Below are 22,141 nucleotides of genomic sequence, written 5' to 3' on the forward strand. Positions count from 1 at the left end.
AAGGTGTCTGTGAAAGCTAATTCTCTTGTTTAAAATTCCAAAAGCCTCACAGTATTGAGACGACCAAATATTACAGAAGAGCTTAAATCTTAACACTTGGCTTTGGTGTGTGAGATACAGGAAGATAGAGATGGATTCTGTTTGTACTTAGAAAGTTAAACTATGTTAAGAGATGGTTTTTCTGTATCCCTAGTTGCTAAAATTAAAATATGGGAAAACAATCTTTAGTATGAATCATGTTTATTTTCAAATCACAAGAAGTTTAAGAATTTGAGTTTTGCCCCTGTATTTTGTTGTGTGGCGTAGAACCTTGCCAGAAGATACTATATTGAGCTAAGCATCTCGAAGGGCGACTGACTTGTATCTTGACGTCATTGTTTGTGTAGGGAGCACTGAGGTGACACCATAGTGGGCTGGAGAGATGGCTTAGAGGTTAAGAGCTCTGGCTGCTCTCCCAGGGACCCGGCTTTGGTTCCTAGCACTCACATGGCAGTCCTGGGGACCCTGACACCCGATGCCATGGACTCTGCATTTACATGGTGCACAAACATAAGTGCAAGCAAAACCCCTGTACACATAAAATTAGAATAAATTAAACATTTTTAAAAGGTGCCATCCCCTGGCGGATGTGGACTAGCGCGGCGTTCATCAGCATCCTCATAGTTTCTCTGTCTGGGTCTGTCATATCTGTGACTATAGCTATGTTTATAGGAGCTTGCTTAGGCTTCCCAGTACATATTAGAAATCCTAGGGAACAACTTTAAAAAAATAGTTTAATTAGACTGGTGTTGTGATGTACACCTTTAATCACAGCACCCAGGAGGCAAAGCCAGGTGGATCTTTGTAAATTCAAGGCCAGCCTAGCCTACAAAGTGAGTTCCAGGACAGCCAAGGCTGGAAATCCTCTCTGGAAAAACAAAAGAAAGGAAGAAAGAAAGAAAGAAAGAAAGAAAAAGAAACACACAAAACCTCCAAAAAGTTTAATTAAAACTGTGTGCCACACTGGGCGTAGCACACACCTTTAATCCTAGCACTTGGGAGGCAGAGGTAGGTGGATCTCTGTGAGTTCGAGGCCAGCCTGGTCTACAAAGCAAGTACAGGACAGCCAAGGCTACACAGAGAAACCCTGTCTCGAGAAACCAAAAAAATGGAAAAAAACCAAAACAAAACTGGATGTCACTAAAAATATTTTAGAACAGTAGTGTATCTTACATTAACATAGTAAGCCAGTATAGTAACCGACTTTGGCTTAAAGAGTGAATAATACTGAGACTGTCTTTCCTGCGCAGGGTTCAAGGATAGAAAGTGAAGTGGGTTTTTCAGAGAATGGGGGAGGAAACTCAGTGTTTTCTCCTGGTGTCTTGCTCCTCATTTGGTGTGCTTGTAACTTGATGCTGCCTAACAATTAGCCACGCCTCAGTTCCCAATCCTCTTTTCCTGCCCACTAGTTGATTTCACCTGATGGGTGCAGCCGTGCACTTCAGGGATTCCCGACTGAGCCTTTCTCAGTCTTTGGTCTTCAGAGTTGATCTGTGCGGCTCTGCTGGTGCTCCCTATTCCCCGCGCCATCGCGTTGATCACCATTGCTGCCCGGAAAGTCAGATGACAGGATAGACTTGGGATTAAGTCTTGGCTGTGCTTTTTATGTGACTGCGTTTGAAAACTGGGCCGGGATAGCAGAGTCGGTGCAGTAGAGGTGTAGTGAATATTTAATGGGGCCGTGCATGAGAAATACTGAATATGTGCTAAATGCTCAGCTGGCTCCTGACTCCTTCCTGCACCAGCCACCCAGTATTTTCCTTCGGTTCTGGGGACCCAGGCTCCAGCCCTTGTGCTTTCACAGCACGCATGGGCTTAGCTGCTGAGCGTTTCCCCAGACTGCAGCTTCTGAGTTGTGAGCGCTCCTACATGAGGCTGAATGCAGTCACAGCCCTGGGCGCAGATGCATCTCTCACAGCCCACGGACCTTGCATCAAATAGGCAGCTTAGGGTAGCTGACTGTTTTGGTTTGTTTGTACCAAAGGGGTTTCTTAGGATGTAAGATTTTCAGTTAAGCCCAGAACTACCCTCAAGAGACGTGGATGATCTATCACCACTTCCCGTTTCCTGTCCCATCTCCTGCTTTTCCTCTTCCCTCTCAGTTCTTTCCCTCTCTCCTCCAAAAAGAGGATCAAAGACCTGAAGGGGGTGAAGGAGATAGAACATGTGGGAACACAACATTTGCAAAGAATAGGTACATAATATATTAAAGAATTCATGAGGATGGGGCTAGAGAGATGGCTCAGTGGTTGAGAGCACTCTCTGCTCTTCCAGAGGTCCTAAGTTCAATTCCCAGCACCCATGTGGTGCCTCACAACCATCTATAATGAGATCTAGTGCCCTCTTCTGGCATGTGAGCGTATGTGCAGACGGAGCACTCATACATAAAAAGATACATACGTAAATACTTTTTTTTGTTTTGTTTTTTCGAGACAGGGTTTCTCTGTATGTATCCCTGGCTGTCCTGGACTCACTTTGTAGGCCAGGCTGGTCTTGAACTCACAGAGATCTGCCTGTCATTGCTGGGATTAAAGGCCTGTACCACCGTGCCTGGCTGTTTTTAAAGAGGGAAAAAGAATTCACGATGAGCCGGGCGTGGTGGCGCACGCCTTTAATCCCAGCACCTGGGAGGCAGAGGCAGGCGGATCTCTGTGAGTTCAAGGCCAGCCTGGTCTACAAAATGAATCCAGGCAGCCAAGGTTACACAGAGAAACCCTGTCTCGAAAAACCCAAAAACAAAAATTAAAAAAAAAAAGGAAAAAAAAAAAAAAAAAAAAAAAAAAAAGAATTCACGATGAGGCCAGTGTTGCTGGGACAGAATAAGTAAAATGAAGATCAAATGCAGCAAAATTATATTGGGCTTTGCAAGGCTCTTGCAAGAGAAAAATGATTTGTGAGGTCTTTTATTTTAATATGGTCATCCTCATTGTACATCGTATGGCTGCTGTGTTGAGAAGATACTAGAAGGCGGAAGCAAGGTAAAATCACAGTTAGGATGCAGTTGGTGAAAAGTTAAAGCAGAGCATGTTGCTGATTTAGGTGATGTCAGTGGATGTGATAGGATTGCTGGATCAGAGGTGGCTAACTTAAAAAAAATTATTTACTTATATATGTGTATGTATGCATGCATGCATGTCATGTGTGTGCATGTGTGTACGGGCAGAGGACAATTGGTGGGAATGTGTTCTGGCCTTGTGCCATTGGTTCTGGGGCTCCAACTCAAGTTGTCAGTCTTGGCAGCAGGCAGTTTTACCTGCTGAGCGGCTCATCAGTCCACGGCAGCCTCTTGACACTGTGATAAGATGTTGTTATTTACAAATGTGTTGGGCTGCATTCGTCACTATCCTGGGCCATAGATTGGATATGCTTGGGCTGGATTGTTTGTGGTTAGAAGAGGGAGAGAAATAGTCAGGCATGGCTTCAGGGGGTTTTGTCCGAGAAACTAGTTAAGCGGATGATTATAGATGAGGAAGATTATAGAAAATACAGGTTTGGGGGAGCAGGGCTAGGAATTCACCTTTGAACAAACCGCAGATAAATGCCCATCAGGTTTCAGTTGGGGAGATATGACAGAAGTTTGAGGAGAGGTTAGGGAGTGGAAATATAAGTTTGGAAGATGTTTGTGTGTTTGTAGAATCAAGCAGAGATCATGAAAAAGAAGACGACCAAGACCAGAGTCTCATTCTAGCCAAGCACCGAAGAGCCCAGGTTCTTAATCACCATCCTGTATTGTCTCTGCTGCTGGTAGTACTTAACTCCTTACAGGCTGAGGCGTGACGCTGTGTTCAGAGGCTTTGGTGTGTTTGGGAGACAAAATATACAGCATTTATAGATTGACATATGTAAACATGTAAATCACAATACAAAGGAGCACATGGTTACATCTCGGAGTAACTGTCAAGGACCACAACTTTATCTGTCCTATGGAGGAAAAGATTACGTCACCTAGGAATGGTTGACAAAGACCTGGTGGCAAAAGCAGAACTTGCACTGAACCTCAAACAAGAGGCAGTGGCCGGGGAGCTGCAGCCACCTTCAGGTTCAGAACTATGTGGGAGTGACTGGCATCTCTGTCAGAGGTGCTGTTCACAGTTCTGCTTGGTGCAACAAACCAATACCTACTATAGTTAGTGGTGGGAAAGGCATATGGGGCAGGGTGAAAAGGAGGTCCAGGCATGAGCGTCCACTGTCTTTCCCTAGTGGCACTGTGTGGGCAGCCCTTCCCCATTATCAGCGGGGAAGTTCCCTCAAGCCTTGATGCCCAGGGCTTTCTACTAGGGTACACTCATGTGACTGAGGCTAACTGCTGATGTGGTTCTGGCTCACTGCCCACCTTGCTGGCCTTAGCCTCTAGAAAGCGAAGGCCCCCACTTTTATAAATCTTATGGTTATGCCACTCACGTAAACAGACAGGACATTATTATGTGCTCGTTCCCAGAGCCAAGGGCAAGCCTACTGCATAGTAAAGGGGCGCATCATGCTTTCTGTGGAGTTAGCACGTGTTGAGCTTTGTACCACTTCCAAATGTGTGGTTGCCACAGTCTGATCCTGAGCGTGAGCATGTAACCTTTGGAACCAGGTGGCTGAGATGCATATCCGAGTCATCAGTCTTGAATTGTAGAATTTATGGCAGTTACAATAATAATATATCCAAAATGGTCATAGCAGCATCTACTTTATAGACCTGTTGTGAAGATGAAAGAGTTAATACATAGCTTTTAATGCATATTCTGACACATATTAAATGCTATAAAAGTCATGCATTTTTTCATGTATTTCTTACTGACTCCTCTGATTCAGTTTTGAGCATTAGTATCTTAAGGCATTTGACCCACATCTCCCAAGCCTTAGGACTTTTATTTCTGGACACAGAGGAACATATTTAGAGGACTTCTGAGTCTTTGAATATTAGCATACTGTTATTAAAAAAGAAGTGAAATATTTTCCCTTAAAATGATTTTTATGGAGATAATAATTGTCAGTTCATTTACTTGTTCAGGGATTGAATCTGCAGCTGTTATAGAGATTGAGCTTACTGGGGAAAGCTCTTGGTGAACCGAGAAGTTAATTTTCCTTTTCTTCTGCAAACAGGTCTGTGTACGATGATCAGCCAAACGCACACAAGAAGTTTATGGAAAAGCTAGATGCGTGCATCCGCAACCATGACAAGGAAATTGAAAAAATGTGTAACTTTCATCATCAGGGCTTTGTAGATGCCATTACAGAGCTCCTTAAAGTAAGGGCTGATGCAGAGAAACTGAAGGTAGGAGAACGGTCAGCTCCTCCTTAAATCATGTAAGACTACAGTGCACGAACCACTGAGTGCACTTTCAGGAAGTAAATAGTACATCTTCTTGAGAATGTTCCTTGTGCTCCACCAACACAATTGTCAGCAGCTGTGACAGGAATGCGTTTTATCAACAGACTGTCTTCACGTGCAGGAAATGAAGGGCCTATTTACAGTTTCAGAGATTTTTAAAGATGACAACACAATGGTGCTAAAAAGCTATCCTGAAATGTCATGAGAATTTACTGTACATGATTTCATGCTGTCATGTTATTTAATTATATTGAAAAATTTATTAAAGGAAGTTGCTCTACATATTTTGCCATGTCAGAAGCATTATCTATTAAACTAGGCCTGGGTTTATTCAGTCAGAATATTAAATATTTAATTATAGGAATTATCTCGTCTTTTCATTCAAAGTGCTTTTCAGACAGAACGCAAAGACTGTGATTAGGAAAACCATCATATAAAGGATATTCAGATAACGAGAGACCAGACACGGCGTCATGAGGTCACGGAGCACCTCTGTCCTGCAGCTAATGAGATTTTTAATAAATGAGAATGCGCTTCCTCATACGATGACCTAATGAGTCACTTAGTATGTGGGAAAATCCAAGTTGAGCTTTGGCTGCACCTGCGGCTTGAACATGTTACTATGGATTGAGATTTCTGTGTTTGATGTTCATCAACCTCCCAGGGTTTGCATTCAGAAAGTATGAATGTTTAATTACCGTAAAATGCAATCACCATTTCCTACAGACAATGACTGGCACATAGACCTCATTGAAGTTATCAAAAAAGGACCAGTGGTCAATTGGGTCAGTGATTTGAATTGTTTGACAGACTCAGAAAAGCAAGTAAAGTTCAAAAATCCTGAGTAAATTTGAGAAGTTTGCCACAGAATCTGTTAAAAAGAACTGTCATAACCAATTGAAGTTAACAAAAGCCCTTTTCAATCAAAAGTTCAAGTTCAAGCTGTAGAGTTAATTTGAATTTGCATTTCTTTGTTCTGAGTTTCTCATGAAGCATGATCTGATTACAAGGGTGAACAGCTGCATCAGGGCAGCTTCATGCATGTTTGTCTAACTAAGGTAAAATTATTTCTAAGGTGCAAGTTATTGAGACCAACCGAAGGCTTCAAGAAGCTGGAAAAGAGGTAAGAAAAGGATGGAGAGAGGGGAGGAGGGAGCGAGAGAACTCAGTAAATATGGATGCCATTTAACGGTTCAAAATTGTCAATGCTTTTATTTTCTAAGGTGATGGTACAAACAGAAGATATTATTCGATGTAGAATTCAGCAGAGAAATATTACAACCGTAGTAGAGAAATTACAGTTATGTCTCCCAGGTGAGCCAGCCCTAGGTATCGTGTGATGCTTGCTATGGTGAAATTAGGCCTTGCTGTTGCCAATAGTCACCTTTACTGTGGGAATTACAGATTGCTGTAATCGCTTCCCCATCACGCCTGTGGTTGCCTTTCATGTTTGTTCTGTTGTCTGGATTTCCATGAGCTTTAGAAAGTAAGTGTTCCATGTCACTTCTGTTTCCTCTCTGCCTAGCTTGCCATCTGGGTCAGTTCCCACCACAACCCACCTCCATGTTTGTTTGTCTTTTCCTTGGAATGCTTTCCCTCGGGGAGAGTCTCTTTAAGTCACGTTTTCTGGCCTTTATCTAATTTCCTTATTTTTTACCTCTAGTTTCCCCCATTGTCTTCTGTTTGTCACTTAACAGGTTGATTTTGCTTTGTTCACAATCTCATTTTGCCAATAAGGTAGGAAAACATCAAAAATGCTAGGCCTTCCCCAACCCTTTGCCTGTTCTTCTGTAATTGGAAAGACTGTTTCTGCTCTGGCTCAGATGTTGTTGGGACATCACACACATTCTGAAGAACTAAACGGTGTTTTCTTTACCTGGACTTAATGTTTTAAGTTGGACACTTGCTGTTCAAACACAACAAAGCAGGTATACGCCATTTCTTCCTCTCTACATTGTCAGTGAAATCCGTCTCACTGTCTAGTTTAACATCCTTTCTCCTTAGGAAGAACTATCCAGGGAAGGAGGGCACCCTGCACACTACTTATGTGATGCGCATTTATCTTAGAATATAAATGATACTGCCACCATTGTCAGCAGTTTGTATTAGATAAGATAATTATGTTATTATTATATGAGAATAGCTCTTCTTAGAATTCATAAAATCCCACTCAGATGAGTATACGGTGGACCAGGGATTTGCATATTAATCCTGAATAAATAAGACACCAGTTTTCTAAAGGTTTCAGGATTGAAAACACTTTGAGTGGGGTCTAATAGTACCCCTGCCCCCATTAGCGACATTGGATGAGCCCTGAAAACAGCTTCTTCACTGAAGCCTTTGTCATTTGTCACTTTAGATAATAAGCCTAAAAGTGGGTCCTGGTGGAATGACAGAGAGCTGGATTCAGCACACGCCTTGGTGGGCTGTATAGCGGAAGTCTGACAGCAGTTCTGTGCACTCCTGAATGCTTCCTCTGCATTGCCACACCCAGAACTTCCTCCTTCCCCAGTTGGCCCTTTGGATGAACAACACAGATTTTCCCATCTGTCCGGCAGGGTGGGAGATACTGGAATTATATAGTTCAGAGTTTATTATTTTATTGAATAATTCTATTTCTGGGGCTTTGAAAAGGGTTGAAATAAGTAAAGATTCTTTGCTGAGTCTGGGTTGATTTCCCCTGTTGGTCTAGTTGACTCTGCAGTTAACATTTGGCAGTTTTCTTTCTCTGTAGATTCAGTGTAAATTTCCTTGTGTAATTAGTTATATTACAGTTGTGCTCTTTATGTTGACTCAAATGAATATCATCACTGTCACTCAGTTTTCTTTCTCCAATTCCACTTCTGGAAAGAGATACTAGTAGTTTCTGAGTAGAATGATTTTTACTACTTCCTGTCTCCTGGGTGTCAGTACATGCAAGTGTTCCCGCTTTAATATGTAAGTGCATAAATGTTCACCATGTGCAAATGAAATCATGCAACACGTAGAACATTTTATTTGAAAACCTTAGCTCACCACCTCTTAGTATAACAAATGAATTTGTCGAGTGTACTTTTCTTGCAAAGCTAAAATGTTGTTTTTAATGCAGTGCTGGAAATGTACAGCAAGCTGAAAGAACAGATGAGCGGGAAAAGGTGAGTTGGCATCTCTGTTGTCTTAAATAAGAACCCGTATTAGTAAGCACAGCTTGACTCGGTGCGAGGTACAGCAAATCTGAGTTTCGCTTTCCACCTTAACTCTAACCTTTCTCATGCAGTGTGCACCCTGTTATCACTCAGTAAAGCAAACAGCAGGCATGCATTTATGAGTCCTTGTCCTTTAAAAGTGGTGTAAAAGACCGGTAGTATTGTTAGAGGATAAATCGGCCACTTGGAAGCAGTTAGTTTTTGTTAACTTCCTGGCATACTGTACTGTAATGAGGGGCTGATGCAGGGTGTGGGCTGAGGGTAGAGTTGACAGCAAAAAACAATCTATCTACCTTCCCAGGCCCACCTCCCCCGCCAGGGGTTCATGTTCCCTGCTTTTCTTTCTTTCTTTCTTTCTTTTTTTTTCTTTTTATTAATTTATTCTTGTTACATCTCAATGTTTATCCCATCCCTTGTATCCTCCCATTCCCCCCCCCCCCAATTTTCTCATTATTCCCCTCCCCTATGACTGTTCCTGAGGGGGATTACCTTCCCCTGTATATTCTCATAGGGTATCAAGTCTCTTCTTGGCAACCTGCTGTCCTTCCTCTGAGTGTTACCAGGTCTCCCCCTCCAGGGGACATGGTCAAATGTGAGGCACCAGAGTACGTGAGAAAGTCATATCCCACTCTCCACTCAACTGTGGAGAATGTTCTGACTGTTGGCTAGTTCTCAGTTCTCTTCGAGGAGCAAAAACTTTTACTCGTCACCAGTCATTTTTGCATTTCCACCTTCAGTGTGAAAGTGTGTAAAGTTCTTCAGGTGACTGTTAACTGTTTGCCAGTTTAGGGTTTTGTCTCTTTTTTAAATAATATGATCTAATAGTTATAGTCAGATTTACTCTGTTATGCCCCCTCCATATCATATATATATATTTTTCCTTCTTGAAAAATTGGTTCTTGTGTGGTTTTTGGCCATTTTATTTATTAGTAAAATCCAATAATTATTATTTTAGAGCAGGTCTCCCTTGTGGCTCAGGCTGGCCTGGAACTCATTTTGTAGCTTCAGACCGGCAGAGGTCCCACCCCCTTACGTCAGTGTGGGATCGCTGCTGTGCAGTTGCACTGACTACAGATTTGCGTCTGTGGTATGTGCTATGATAATTGTTTAGAAATAGTTAAAGGTGTGGACCACTGAGATCACACCTCTAAGGACACTGCTCACCTGCTGTTTGTTCTCTGACTGGCATGAAAAGTCCAGGTTTGCTCTCATAGTGGCGCCCGGGGTCTCTGAGTGTCTGGGGTTGTCTCAGGAGTTCAGGAGTGCTATGCCCTTGCTTATGCATTATGCCACTGGGCTCATCTTGGGCATGGTCTGCCCCACCACAAGGCCTGCATGGCACTGGACTGGTGGTCATCTCAGGCTAGCTTCCTGTCCAGGACCCATGGGCTCTGGCTTGCTCCTTGCCTGGCCACCCGATGGCTTGCAAGAGTCATCTGCCTCAGGCTCCCTCCTTCCTGGGGCTCCAGGTCCCAGGCGGGCTCTTGCAGTCTCTGGCTTGCTCCCCATCCTGGGAGCCCATCCAGGCCTGCCTGGCACCGCACTGGTGGCAGACTGGGGGTGGACTCAGGCTCCCCTTTTTCAGGGAATGCTAGGCTCCTGATCATTCAGATGTTCATGGGTCAGAATACAGAGCGTAGACATGGCCTCTGTCCTCTCTGTACCTACTGACACACATGTGACACAGCAGCCACACCTGCAGCGCCTCCAGGGGCAGGGAAAGCATTCATGGAATTGGAAGAACCCACTCAAGTGATTTTCATCTGACTTTTGAGGCACTTAGTGATACTTCTTTTTTTTTTTGTTTTTTTTTTTGTTTTTTGTTTTTTGTTTTTTTTTGATACTTCTAATTAAATAGTAGTATGACATTTTCTTTTAAAAAAAAGCTAAATAAATTTTGCATTTATGCCGGGTGTGGTGGCGCACGCCTTTAATCCCAGTACTCCAGAGGCAGAGGCAGGTGGATTGCTGTGAGTTCGATGCCAGCCTGGTCTACAAAGTGAGTCCAGGACAGCCAAGGTTAACACAGAGAAACCCTGTCTTGAAAAACCAAACCAAACCAACCAACCAACCAAACAAAAAGCATTTATTTAGAATGAAATATGTGCTATACTTTTTGATTGTGTGGATGGATGTTGTGGTAGGAGAGATAGTAAGAAATTACATAGCGGATAATTAAGTATTACATTGTGATTTGGAAGTTTGTTTTCAGCCAAGATATTATAATGACTATGATAATGTTCCTCATGTTGTAGATTTAGATGGAACTAAGTAAGCCGTGGATGTCCAGCTGGCAGTGTGTGTATGGTGTATGTACTGTGTTTAGTGAGAGAGATAAGTGCTCAACTCGCTTTGTAGACCAGGCTGGCCTCGAACAGAGATCCTCTGCCTCTGCCTCCCTGAGTGCTGGGCTTACAGGCATGCACGCCAAGCTTATAAGAACTTTTTCAGTTCCCCTTTAACCTCTCGCAGGTATTATTCTGCGCTCAAAACAATGGAGCAGTTAGAGAACGTGTACTTTCCCCGGGTGAGCCAGTACCGCTTCTGTCAGCTAATGATAGACACACTGCCCAAACTCCGAGAAGACATCAAAGACATCTCCATGTCTGATCTCAAGGACTTTCTGGAAAGCATTCGAAAGCATTCTGACAGAATAGGAGAAATGGCCATGAAACAGGTGAGTTAATCTAGGATGTAAAATATGTCCAAGGTTTACTTCTTGGGATGCTTGCTTGTGTCTCAACTTACTGTGTTCTTACCATCCCTGGTCCCTCTTTGAATGAATTCTGCCAGTATTTTCCTTTGGACTTACAGATATTTAAAAAATTTAAGTAAAGTCAATTTAACTTGAATCCTTTAGTCCCTTGCCAGCTAAGCTCTTAGCAGTCTGCCCTTCCCCTCACACGGTTCTATCCTAGTGTGTTCTGGGTGAATCTGCCTTAAAATAAGTGTCAGCCATGGTTGGCAAGGGGCTTGCTGCTCAAGCACGAGGACCCGAGTTTGAGCCCCAGAACCCACATAAAAAGCCAGACATGGTGCGTGCTAGGAACCTCAGCCCCGGAGTGGCAGATATGGACAGACTATGGACAGAACGCACTTGGGGTCACTTGGGTAACTCCAGGTCCCAGTGAGAGATTTCATCCAAAAAAAAAATCAGGACTCCGGAGGAGTGGAGCTTGAGTTTGACCACACATGCCTTCTCCACCCCAGACACACATTAAAAAAAAGTTTCTATAAGAAGGAATGTGTTACAGACAGTTTTTTGAAGCACTGTACGTGGTGATACACAACTATAAACCTAGCACTTGGGAGGCTGAAGCGGGAAGATGGCAAGTTTGTGGGCAGCCTGAGATACGCAGTGAATTCCAGTTCTGCCTGGCTGGATGGCAAGAGCCTGTGTCAATTCTGTAAGTAGGTAGTTAGGCAGGCGGATGAGTGAGTGGCGGGTGGAGAGGTGGTACAGGCTGCATCAGTTTTGACTAGATCCAATTGTGAATTAACATGAACCCTGTTCTCCCCGAAACAGGCGCAGCAGCAGAAAAGCTTCAGTGTTGCTCTGCAGAAGCAAAATAGTGTGAGGTTTGGAAAGCACATGCGTGGGAATAATGACAGGATTCTAGACGAGAAGAATGACATCATACTGAAACGTGCACTTGAAGAGGAGGCTGGGAGCGAAGAGGAGGTACCAGGGTTCTCTATTACTGAGTAACGTTTTGCTTCATGAAGTACTATGTTTTCCACGTACGCATTGATTTATGTGCGTCAGCTCTAGTGGACAGTGGAGGATGTGAAATAACAGACTACGTAATGGTAGACAGACTGGATATACTACAGGTTATATTTTTACAGATAGGAGAGCCCAGCTGTTTGGCATGATTAGTAGTAAAATTAAGTCCTCCCTCCCTCCCTCCGTCCCTCCCTCCCTCCTTCCCTTTCTCTCTCTCTTTGTAGTAACTGTATGTGAACTAGCCAAGACAAATTTATATTTCATAATTTTTTGACTCTAGACAGCCTACCATTTTATTTTATATCATATTTTATTTCAGTGTATTATGCATGTGTGTAGTGTTGTGTGGTGTATGTTTGTGTGAATGTACAGGTAGGTACATATGCATGTGTGTGCATGTTCATGTCGAGGCCAGAGGTGAACATCAGGTGTCTTCTCTAATCACTCTCCATCTTACTATTTTTTTTAAAAATGAAGTTGTGTGTGTGTGTGTGCGTGCGCGCCACGGTGAGTGTATGGAGGTCAGAGGACAACTTAGTGGGGTTGTCATTCCTCCTCGTCCCATCTCTTGTGTGGGTTCCGGGGACCAAACCCAGGTGGTCAGGCTTGCGTGGCGAGTACTGAGCCATCTCACTGATGCCATCTTAGTTTTTCTGAGGCGGGGTCTCACTGGACCTGGAGCTCTCTGATTGGCTAAACTGACTGGTGAATGATTTCCAGAGACCTACTGTTTCCTCTACCCTTCAGAGCTGGGATTATAGTTGTACGCTGCCACTCCTCCAGTTTTATGTGGGTTCTGGGCATCCAAACTTAGTCTTTATTCTTTATGGACTGGGCCGTCTCCCCAACCCTCTGCCATTTTGTTTCAGTTTGTATCAAGATGCTACAAAATCATTTTGTGGTAGCTTCTGTTAAGCTTTTACATTTTTAAAATTAAATATTTGAGAATTTTATACAACATGTTTTGAGTGTACCCGCCACCCCAACTCCTCCCTTGACTACCCTTTGAACCCTTCCACCCTACCAACTTTGAGGTTACTTTTTCCTTTTTTCTTTCTTCTTCCTCCTCCTCTTCCTCTTCTACATCCTTTTCCATCTTCTCTTCCTTGTTCTTTCTCCTTCCTCACTGAATTCAGTTTGTTGCCTAGCAAGTCCTGGGGATGGCTGCCCTGGCCTGTGCCTGACCTACCTACCATCGTTAATAAGACAAGCAAACTGACTTCCTCCCCCAGCAGATGGGTATCTAGCCGTTAGCTAGTGTGGGCTCCCATGTCCACCTCCCCATTCTGCTGGGATTTTGTCTGGCTGAAGCGTGTGCTGCTCTCACAGTTGCGGTGAGTTCATACGTGCATCTCCCCTGTTACATCTGGAGAACACGCTTTCCCTGAACTTACCACCTCTGGCCCTTACAGTCTTTCCGCCCTCTCTTCCACCAGGATCCCTGGGCCTTGGCGTGAGAGGTGTGATATGGACGTCCAACTTAGGGCTGAGCATTCCACAGCCTTCTGCTTTCTGCATGTTGAATAGCTAGGGGGCTCTGTGATTAACTGTCACCTTAAAAAAGTCATTTACAAGGCTGGGTGTGGTTGTGGCACACGCCTTTAATCCCAGCACTCTGGAGACAGAGACAGGTAGATCTCTCTGAGTTTGAGGATAGTTTGGTCTGCAAAGTGAGTCCAGGACAGCCAGGACTAGAAGAGAAACCCTGTCTCAAAAAAAAAAAAAAAAAAAAATTACTTACTTTAAAATTTTATATACATTAATGTTTTTGCTTACATGGTCTGTGTAAGGGTCTCGGATCCCCTAGAACTGCCATTACAGCAGTTGTGAGCTGCTATGTGGGTCCTGGGAATTGAACCCAGGTCCACTGGAAGAGCAGCCAGCACTCTTAACCACTGAGCCATCTTTCTAGCCCCATCATTTATTATCTTAATAAAAAAAAAAAGTCCTAACTGTCTAGAAACCTTGAAATTATCCTTAATTTTTTTCTATCCAAATTTATTCTTTCATCCTATTGTTTTAAAAATTTTCTACCATGCCACAAAGTCATCTGTTGAGTCTATCTTGTATTATTATTATTACTATTTTGAAATATTTACTTTATAATTTGTCTGTGTGAGTGTGGATGCTCTGGGGCTGGAGACAGGGGCTGTGCATGTCGAGGTCTGAGGCTCATGATAGGGAGGACCTTTAGTCACTGAGACAGGGCCTCTCAGTTGAACTCAGAACTGCTTAGCTGGCTAGGTGGTTGGAGATCGCCTGACCCCACAGTTTGAGAGGAGTGCTGGGAATGCCTCTCTGTCTGGGGATCTGAACTCTGGCATTCACTCTTACTCTTAAATGGCAAGGCAAGCAAGTTAACCACGGCTCCATCTCTCCAGTTCCCATCCTTTATTTCAAGTCAGTGGTTTTAGAAGTAGAGCTAAGGACATATATAGTAGCTCAGTGATAAAGTACTTGTGGAAGGCCCTGCTAAAAATGTTTATTTTAAATGCAGATGGACAGTCTGGGTTGCATTTCCTTCTGATAAATCACTGAGTAGCTGAAGTTGCTTTTTATACAGGTTGTCCTTGGCAACAGCTATAAGTGGTTGTTCTAGGTTGAATTTTGAGATAGTACGCAAATTGCAAGCACGGTTTGCATATGAGACATTTTCTAAAAGTGACATTTTTGTTCTTGATATTTAGAGGTTTTCTGTGTTCTTTCCTCCTTTGAAGTTGTGGATGGTAAAAACAGACCATTCTTAACTCCGGTTCCCCAGTCTGTCTTGCATACCTCTCGCTGTTGGCTCTGTTAGAGTCGAATTGCTTAAAGAGCTTGGGTTGTTTCCTGTTCTTTTGGATTTCTTTTACTATTTTTATATTTTGTTTTTGTAATTTTCCCCCCAATAAGTAAGAGTATTCAGGGTTTATGAGAATAGAAATATGTTCCTTTTATAAAACAATTCATGAATTTCTCAAGTTTGAGAGACTTCAAACTATTTTTTAGTTAATTCTAAGGAATGTATTTTTGCATTATAACATAATATTCTAGAAGTTGGCATGCATCTTAAAATTGATATCCTAATTTTAAATAGCTATGTGATTTTTTTTGTTTTTTGTTTTTAAATGGTCCGTGGGATAATAGTGACAGTTTCTAATTTGAAGCAGTGATGGAAAGCGTAAGATTTTGCTACTGCAGATGGAACTTTGTTTAAAGCCAGTAATTCATGAATTAACTTTAAACAAAGCAATAATGAATATGCAGTTAGCACAGCATGTTCTGATACTCTACCAGGCGTGATTCAGCTGGGGAATAGCTCAGTGATGGAGTGCTTGCCTACCGTGTGCAAGGCCCTGGGGTCTATCCACAGTATAGGGAAAGATGTATTTTGTTTTTGTTTTTGTTTTGTAATCTATAACTGTCAACAACAATAGTAAACATATAAGGAATAAAGCTACAAAAACACCAAAGTGAAATGAAATAGGGTTGCATTTGTATTGTATGCCTTCTATGGGAGGATTGAATAAGTATTATAACATGGTCTGTGAATTGCTATCTGTCTTTAACTTTGTGTTATCTAAAAGTTTAACCTATCATTTTAACAAATAGATTTATTTTTTAGGTCTTAACTGTTCAAGACCTCGTTGATTTCTCCCCTGTGTACCGATGCTTACACATTTACTCTGCTTTGGTGAGTATTTTTGCCGATTCTGACCGTGTTTGGGCCCAGGGTGACTCGAGTAGCGTAGTCTATCATCTAGGTCTGCATAAGTACACGCTGGGACATCCACAGGCTGCAGTTTCAGCGCGTTTCTCAGAACAGGCCCCCAGTCAGTAAGTGAAGGCGCTAACCCATTTGTAAATGATTGCTTTATGAAGACGTAACTGCTAGGGATGTCACTCAGCTGTAGAGTGCCTTGGGAGCCTGTGGGAAGCCCAGATAAAAGACTTGGGTATAGTGAATTCTTCCGTGGTTCTCACTGGTGCGTCTGTTGTTCTGGTGTGTGAGATCACTGTGTATCTCATGCAGTGGTAGGTGGGTAGTCAGGAGTTGCTTCTGTTTGTGCTTATCTTGGAAGTTCCTGTTTCTCTCTCGGGTTTAAAAGATGCTGTTGCTGGATGTTGGGTGTTGGTTGACAGTTATTTACTCTCAGGGCTTGAAGTAGATTGCTCCACACGTCCTTGGCCTTTGTTTTTTTTTTTTTTTTTTTTTTTTTTTCCTGAGAACTCTGAGGTAACTCTTGTGGGCTAGCTTTTGTAACTGAGTTGGCATTTTTCTCTGTGTCTGTCCGTATTTTTTTTCTTAGTCTGTATATAGTCTCAGCATTTTCTATAATGCTTCATGGATGGGTTCTTTTTTTTTTTTGTCATGTCTGTTTGGGCCTTTGAGTGTCTCCCATGCTTGAGCACCCATATATTTTTCTAGATCTGGCATTCCTTTTGTCAGTAATCTCCTTTAAATGTTTCCTGTGGCTTTGGTTTGCAGTTCAGTTCCTCCTTCACCAGGCTGGTTCTTCTGATCATGTCTTAAAGAACTCTTGAAAATTCTGGTCATACTATATTTTTTCTTTATTGCTGTCTGAAGTTTCCTCAGGCTTATTTCAGTGCCTATTGTTCTCTGTCCTGTCTGTCTAGTCTCTGCGTCCCCCGTATTCTCTGTCCTGTTGGTCTAGTCTCTGCGTCCCCCGTGTTCTCTGTCCTGTCGGTCTAGTCTCTTGGTGGCACTTTCTACTGAGTTATTTGCTTTACTGAGCTTTTTATTACTCCTGTTTATGTTTGGTTCTTTTCCTGACTTTCTGTTTCCTTAATGAGTTTTTCATTCATACTGCTGATTTGTCAGTTCCAAGTTAACTACATTCCTTCACCGTCTTCTTGTTTCAACATTCATTGAGGTCATTATAAAAAACATTCTCATGAATCCTTCGACATTTCATCCACTCAGATCATTAGATTTTTTTTTCCCTTGAGAAATTACGGACTTTAGGAGAACTCATTCTGTTTCATAACATTTCTTAGGGATTTCTGTTCTGTGATTTGTACAGTTGTTCGGATTTTTAAAAAAATTTTTTCTCACCACTCTTACCTTCCTTCCTTTCTTTCTTTCTTTCTTTAAATTTATAGTCTCTAAACAACAGTGCAGAGTTTGAAGTGAGAAGTGTTTTTTGTTTTTGTTTCTTTGTTTTTTTTTTAGTCTTAGATGAAGAGGAGACTGTGACTCCCAGCTTTTCTTTGGCTGAGCAGATTCTTACTAAGTAGGGAGGCGGCCCTGCCTGTCACATCCTCTGTTTAGTTGTTGGGTGGTGTTGAGGTAGGGAAGTGTTAGTTGTTACAGAATTACTGGAAATAACATGCATGGGGACACTAGGGAAAGCTTCCTTAAGGACGGACATCCAGGGGGATGCTGTAGAGACGCTGAGCTGGGACCTGCCCATCAGGAAGAGCGTCTGTAAAAGCCTGAAAGTGGACAAGGGTAGTGTAGTGGATTCACAGACAGGGCATGGCCTGCATGGAGAAAGCGGCCTGTTGGCAGCTTGACAGCTGTTTTCCTTATTTAATGTCTCTCACTGAGATCCACATTTTAGTTTGGTCGATGAAGAGCCTGCAGAGTGTAATTGGTAATTGTTTGAACTTTATGTTAGGTAGCTTCCAAATAAAGTTGCTATTCTTGAGCTCCAGCGCCCATCCGTTTTCCTTGACCTTCAGTATGAAATGCCACTGTCATTTGCATTCCTGTTTGGAAAATTAACATAACTCTCAGAGGTTGAAGGAGGCTCTCTGAGCCAGGAGGGCAGGGGAAGGAGGGAAGCTGGGTAGACATGACCGTTGTTCTCCTGACGTTCTTTAGGGGGATGAAGAAACATTTGAAAACTATTACCGGAAGCAACGAAAGAAGCAAGCGCGCCTGGTTCTGCAGCCGCAGTCGAGTGTGGTGAGTGTGAGCTTCCTGTGCCAGTGACGCCGGGGACCTCTCACAGTACTTGGCTTCAGTTTTCAGAACGTGGCTCACTGCTCATTCACATATAAATATCTACTGAACACCTGCCGTTTCTAGTCATTGATTTAGGTGCCAAGTGTACAGTAATAAGCAAAACTGGGTCAGTCTCTTCTCTCGTGAGTTTGCATTCTATTAGGAAAGATAGACATTGAATTCAGAAAGGCAAGCAAAATGTCAGGGAGTGAGAATTTGGTTCCGATAATATGCTAAACTGTGTGCTATGATTCCCAATCCCCCACCTTCCACCCCTCCCTGAGACAGAGTCTCTGTGTGTAGCCCTGGCTGTCCTGGACTTGCTTTGTAGACCAGGCTGGCCTCGAACTCACAGAGATCCGTCTACCTCTGCCTCCCCAGTGCTGGGATCACAGGTGCCTATGATTCTTCGTCACGCTGAACAAAACAACTAAAGACAGTGGATAGCCATTTTCTTTGTATTTTTATTTTTAACTATGTGTTGCCAACTGGGGTAGGTTTGTACATGTGACTAGGAGTACTGGAGAGGCTGGGAGAGCACATTGGATCCTCTGGAGCTGGAGTTGTAGGAGGTTGTCAGCCTCTTCATGGGTGCTGGGCACTGAACCCTGGTCCTCTGGAATAGCAAGTGGTCTTAACCACTGAGAGCCATTTTTCTAGCGTCAGGATAGACTCTTTTAAAAAATTAGATTTTCCTTAAATGCACTGAGGATATGGTAGAAAAATATAATTAAGCCAGAGACTTTGGCTGTGGGAACATTTACATAACTAAATGTGTTAGTAACTTATGGACTCCACACATGAAAAAGTACCTCAAAGCCGCTTCTCTCCAAGTGAACTTCAGAGTTCCTCCTTCCAGCCCTCATGGCTCTTTTCTTATCCCATGGTGACTCTGCTCTTTCTTTGCCCTCCTGAACCCCTCCTCCTCCCAAGATCCTTCTGTCCCCAAAGCCCATGAACCTTAGCTTCACCCTTCGCTTCTGCCCTGTCCAGGTGTAGGCCTTTTATTCAGCCAGTCATGGAGGCAAGGTTACACAGCCATGCTTGGGGTATGTGAGTGTTTGCTCATAAAAGACGGCAAGCAGACCTCAGGGAGCAACCTAGTTAACAATCAAATGCAAAGCACCAGACCATGCTGCTCCAGGTAATTACACAGCACACACTTTTATCAGAGCTCAGTGACAAAGTGGCATGCAATTGAGCTCAGTCCCAAGTACCACACCAACAGGAAGGAGGCAAAATTAAATAGAGCTGAAAAGTTCTCAGAGGGACGAGATGTTTCTAATAAGAAGAATAGAGTATCCTCAGGTCTGAGGGAAAGTCCTCTCATCCTAGTGTTCAGTGTCTACTGAAAGAAAGGCAAGCAGATGGTTTCAAAGAAAACCGAACGGCATTTGCCACTGAGACACCTTTGCTTTTTAAAGGAAAAGGCGGTGGGCTAGAGTGGTGGCTCCAAGGTTAAGAGTACTGGCTGCTCTTCTAGAGGACCCGGTTCAATTCCCAGCACCCACTTGGCAGGTCACAACTGTCTGTAACTCTAGTTCTAGGCCTCTGACTTCCACTCACCTACATATATGCAGGGAAACCACTAATGTATATGAGACACAGGTATTATTTTAAAAAGGCAGGGGAGGCAAAAGGAAAGCACTACCAAATGGAAGAATAAGATGTAAGAAGGGACAACAACAAAGAATGCATAGATGTGTAGATAAATACACGTTGGTTGTAGCACATGGTCACTGTGATGCTATGTCTCTTCAAATAAGGCAGGATTAAAATATACCGCAGCAACACAGACATTGCAGTGACGTGCAAGTTACCCGTTTACAGAGTTTTGTCTAGAGTAGCAGTAAAAACATTGACTGGGCGATGACTTAGGATGTACTGTGTGATTTGTAGAGTAACGTCTTGAAGAATAGAAATCATTCAGTGAGGTAAAAAGGCTAGAGCAGCGAGAACAAAATGTATATATATTGTAGAGCTGATAAAGGATTACCACAGACCTAGAGGCATTTGAGAACGTGGAAACCATTCAGTGTGGTGGAAAGGCTAGAGTAGTGAAAATAAAATGGTAAAAATCTACGAGCATAGTAGACGGCTTATAAATCAAGTAGGTCGGGTTCTAGCAAGCGTGCAGGATAAGCCTAATGGGCTTGATTTAGTGGATTAGAGAACCTCGTTTCTACAGTTGAAAAAAGCACACTTTACTCAAGCACATATGTAATGCTTGAAATTTTTTATTCATACTGTGTTACATAGCAACTATCAGAAAGTATGTAAAAAATGTGTTGTGTAGATTACGCATTTTCTTTTTGCAGTGTTGGGGACGGACCCCAGCGCCTCACAAACATTAAGCAATTAGTGCTCTGTCACTGAATACTACTCTTACCCCTTTGCATTTTTTATCATACACTAAAAAAGTTATTAACAGGGCCTGGAGAGATGGCTCAGTAGTTAAGAGCATTGGTTACTTTTACAGAGGACCCAGGTTCAGTTCTTAGCACCACATGGTGGCTCGTAATTCCTAGGGGATCTGACACCTTCTTATGTCTTTGGCGGCACAGCTATGCACTCAAGCAAACACTCACACACATAAAATTAAAATATCCCCCCATGTGTGTATGAGTGCTACAGTGTATGTGTGGAGGTCAGGGGACAACTTGAGGGAGTGGTCCTCTCTGTCATGTGATTCCTGGTGATTGAACTCACAGTGTAGGCTTAGTGGCAAGTGGCCTTTACCTGCGTCTCCATCAGCCCATATCGTGGTTTTAAAGTTAAAAACAAGGCAGGTCAAATGCCTCAGAGGATAAGGGCACCTGCTTTCAGTCCTGATGACTCGAGTTCAATGCCTGGGACCCACAAAGAACAGATTTCTGCAAGCTGTTTTCCAGTGTAATACAGTTAACAGAAAGTATTGATAACCCTTACCCCTGATGTTTGAAGATATTATCACAGTTATAGTGCAAGCTTAGTTTCTTTTCTAGTTGCTGTGATAAAATAACCTGAAAACTAACTTGGGGCGGGGAGAGGTGTGTCAGCCAGCAGGTCCAGGTTGCTGTCCATTGAGGCAGAAGGCCACAGCATGAGGAGTGAGACAGGACTGGTCACGCCACGTCCACATGCAGAAGAGGAGACCCAGGCATGCTTGTGCTGCTTCTGTTCCTCTCTCTTTCTTTTAAAATGAATGAATGAATGAGTGTGTGAGTGAATGGATGAATGGAAGTCCAGGCCTTCAGTGCAGGCAGTAGTGCTGCCCACTTTTGGAGCAGGTCTTCCCACAATGAAGCAATCAAGAGAAATCCTCACAGAAGTGCCCACCCCTAACCTGATGTAGATGATCACTTGTGCAATTAACAAGTAAAATGAGCCATCACCTAGAACATAAAATAGTTCATATAGACAAATTTATAGATATAAACGTATGCATATAAACAAGTCAAATCAGATGATCAGAGTTCTCCTCTATGCCTTGTTAAAATTATATCCAGCAATTGTCCATTTTTTCATGTCTGTGAGTGATCGTGTGTGTGTAGGTGCACATAGTAGGTGAATATGTGACAGTTAGGGGACACTTTGACTGTTGTTCCTTAAGTGCTGTCCACATTGTATTTTAGAAAATATTTTTTAAAGTTAAGATATAATTGTATTACCTTTTTCCTCCTTTCAACCCTTCCTACTCCCCATGCCTCCTTCTCAAATCAGTGGCCTCTTTTTCTTTGATTATTATCTTTAAAATATTATTATTATTATTATTATTATTATTATTATTATTATTATTATATAAATACAGCCTGCTGAGTTAATTTTTGTTATATATATATGTGTATATATATATATATACATATATATATATGATTTCAGAGCGGACCACTTTTTTTTCTTTTACAATATGTAGTCTTACATTAGCCTGTAGCTTGCCA

At 42.7% G+C, this 22,141-nt stretch overlaps 1 protein-coding gene and 1 non-coding gene across 5 annotated transcripts in view; one reads left to right on the top strand and one right to left on the bottom strand.

Moving 5' to 3' along the window:
• The window catches only part of Exoc6 (exocyst complex component 6), a 141,491-nt gene that overhangs the window by 29,765 nt on the left and 89,585 nt on the right, over window positions 1–22,141 (top strand). For all 4 annotated transcript variants that reach the window (XR_007830660.1, XM_051146403.1, XM_051146401.1 and 1 more), the window contains exons 2-9: window positions 5,131–5,302; window positions 6,435–6,482; window positions 6,583–6,673; window positions 8,448–8,493; window positions 11,017–11,221; window positions 12,071–12,226; window positions 15,876–15,944; window positions 18,099–18,182. Coding sequence is in view for 3 of the 4 variants with exons in the window: in XM_051146403.1 (XP_051002360.1) it covers window positions 5,131–5,302; window positions 6,435–6,482; window positions 6,583–6,673; window positions 8,448–8,493; window positions 11,017–11,221; window positions 12,071–12,226; window positions 15,876–15,944; window positions 18,099–18,182 (871 nt within the window). In the remaining variant the exon portion in view is untranslated. The remainder of the gene's footprint in view (window positions 1–5,130; window positions 5,303–6,434; window positions 6,483–6,582; window positions 6,674–8,447; window positions 8,494–11,016; window positions 11,222–12,070; window positions 12,227–15,875; window positions 15,945–18,098; window positions 18,183–22,141) is intronic.
• On the bottom strand, window positions 10,132–10,262 carry LOC127190218 (small nucleolar RNA SNORA17). Its single transcript, XR_007830725.1, has one exon. It is a non-coding gene; the product is annotated as a small nucleolar RNA SNORA17 (small nucleolar RNA).

Source organism: Acomys russatus, chromosome 5 (genome assembly GCF_903995435.1).
Source record: "Acomys russatus chromosome 5, mAcoRus1.1, whole genome shotgun sequence".
NCBI classification, from domain to species: Eukaryota; Metazoa; Chordata; class Mammalia; order Rodentia; family Muridae; genus Acomys; species Acomys russatus.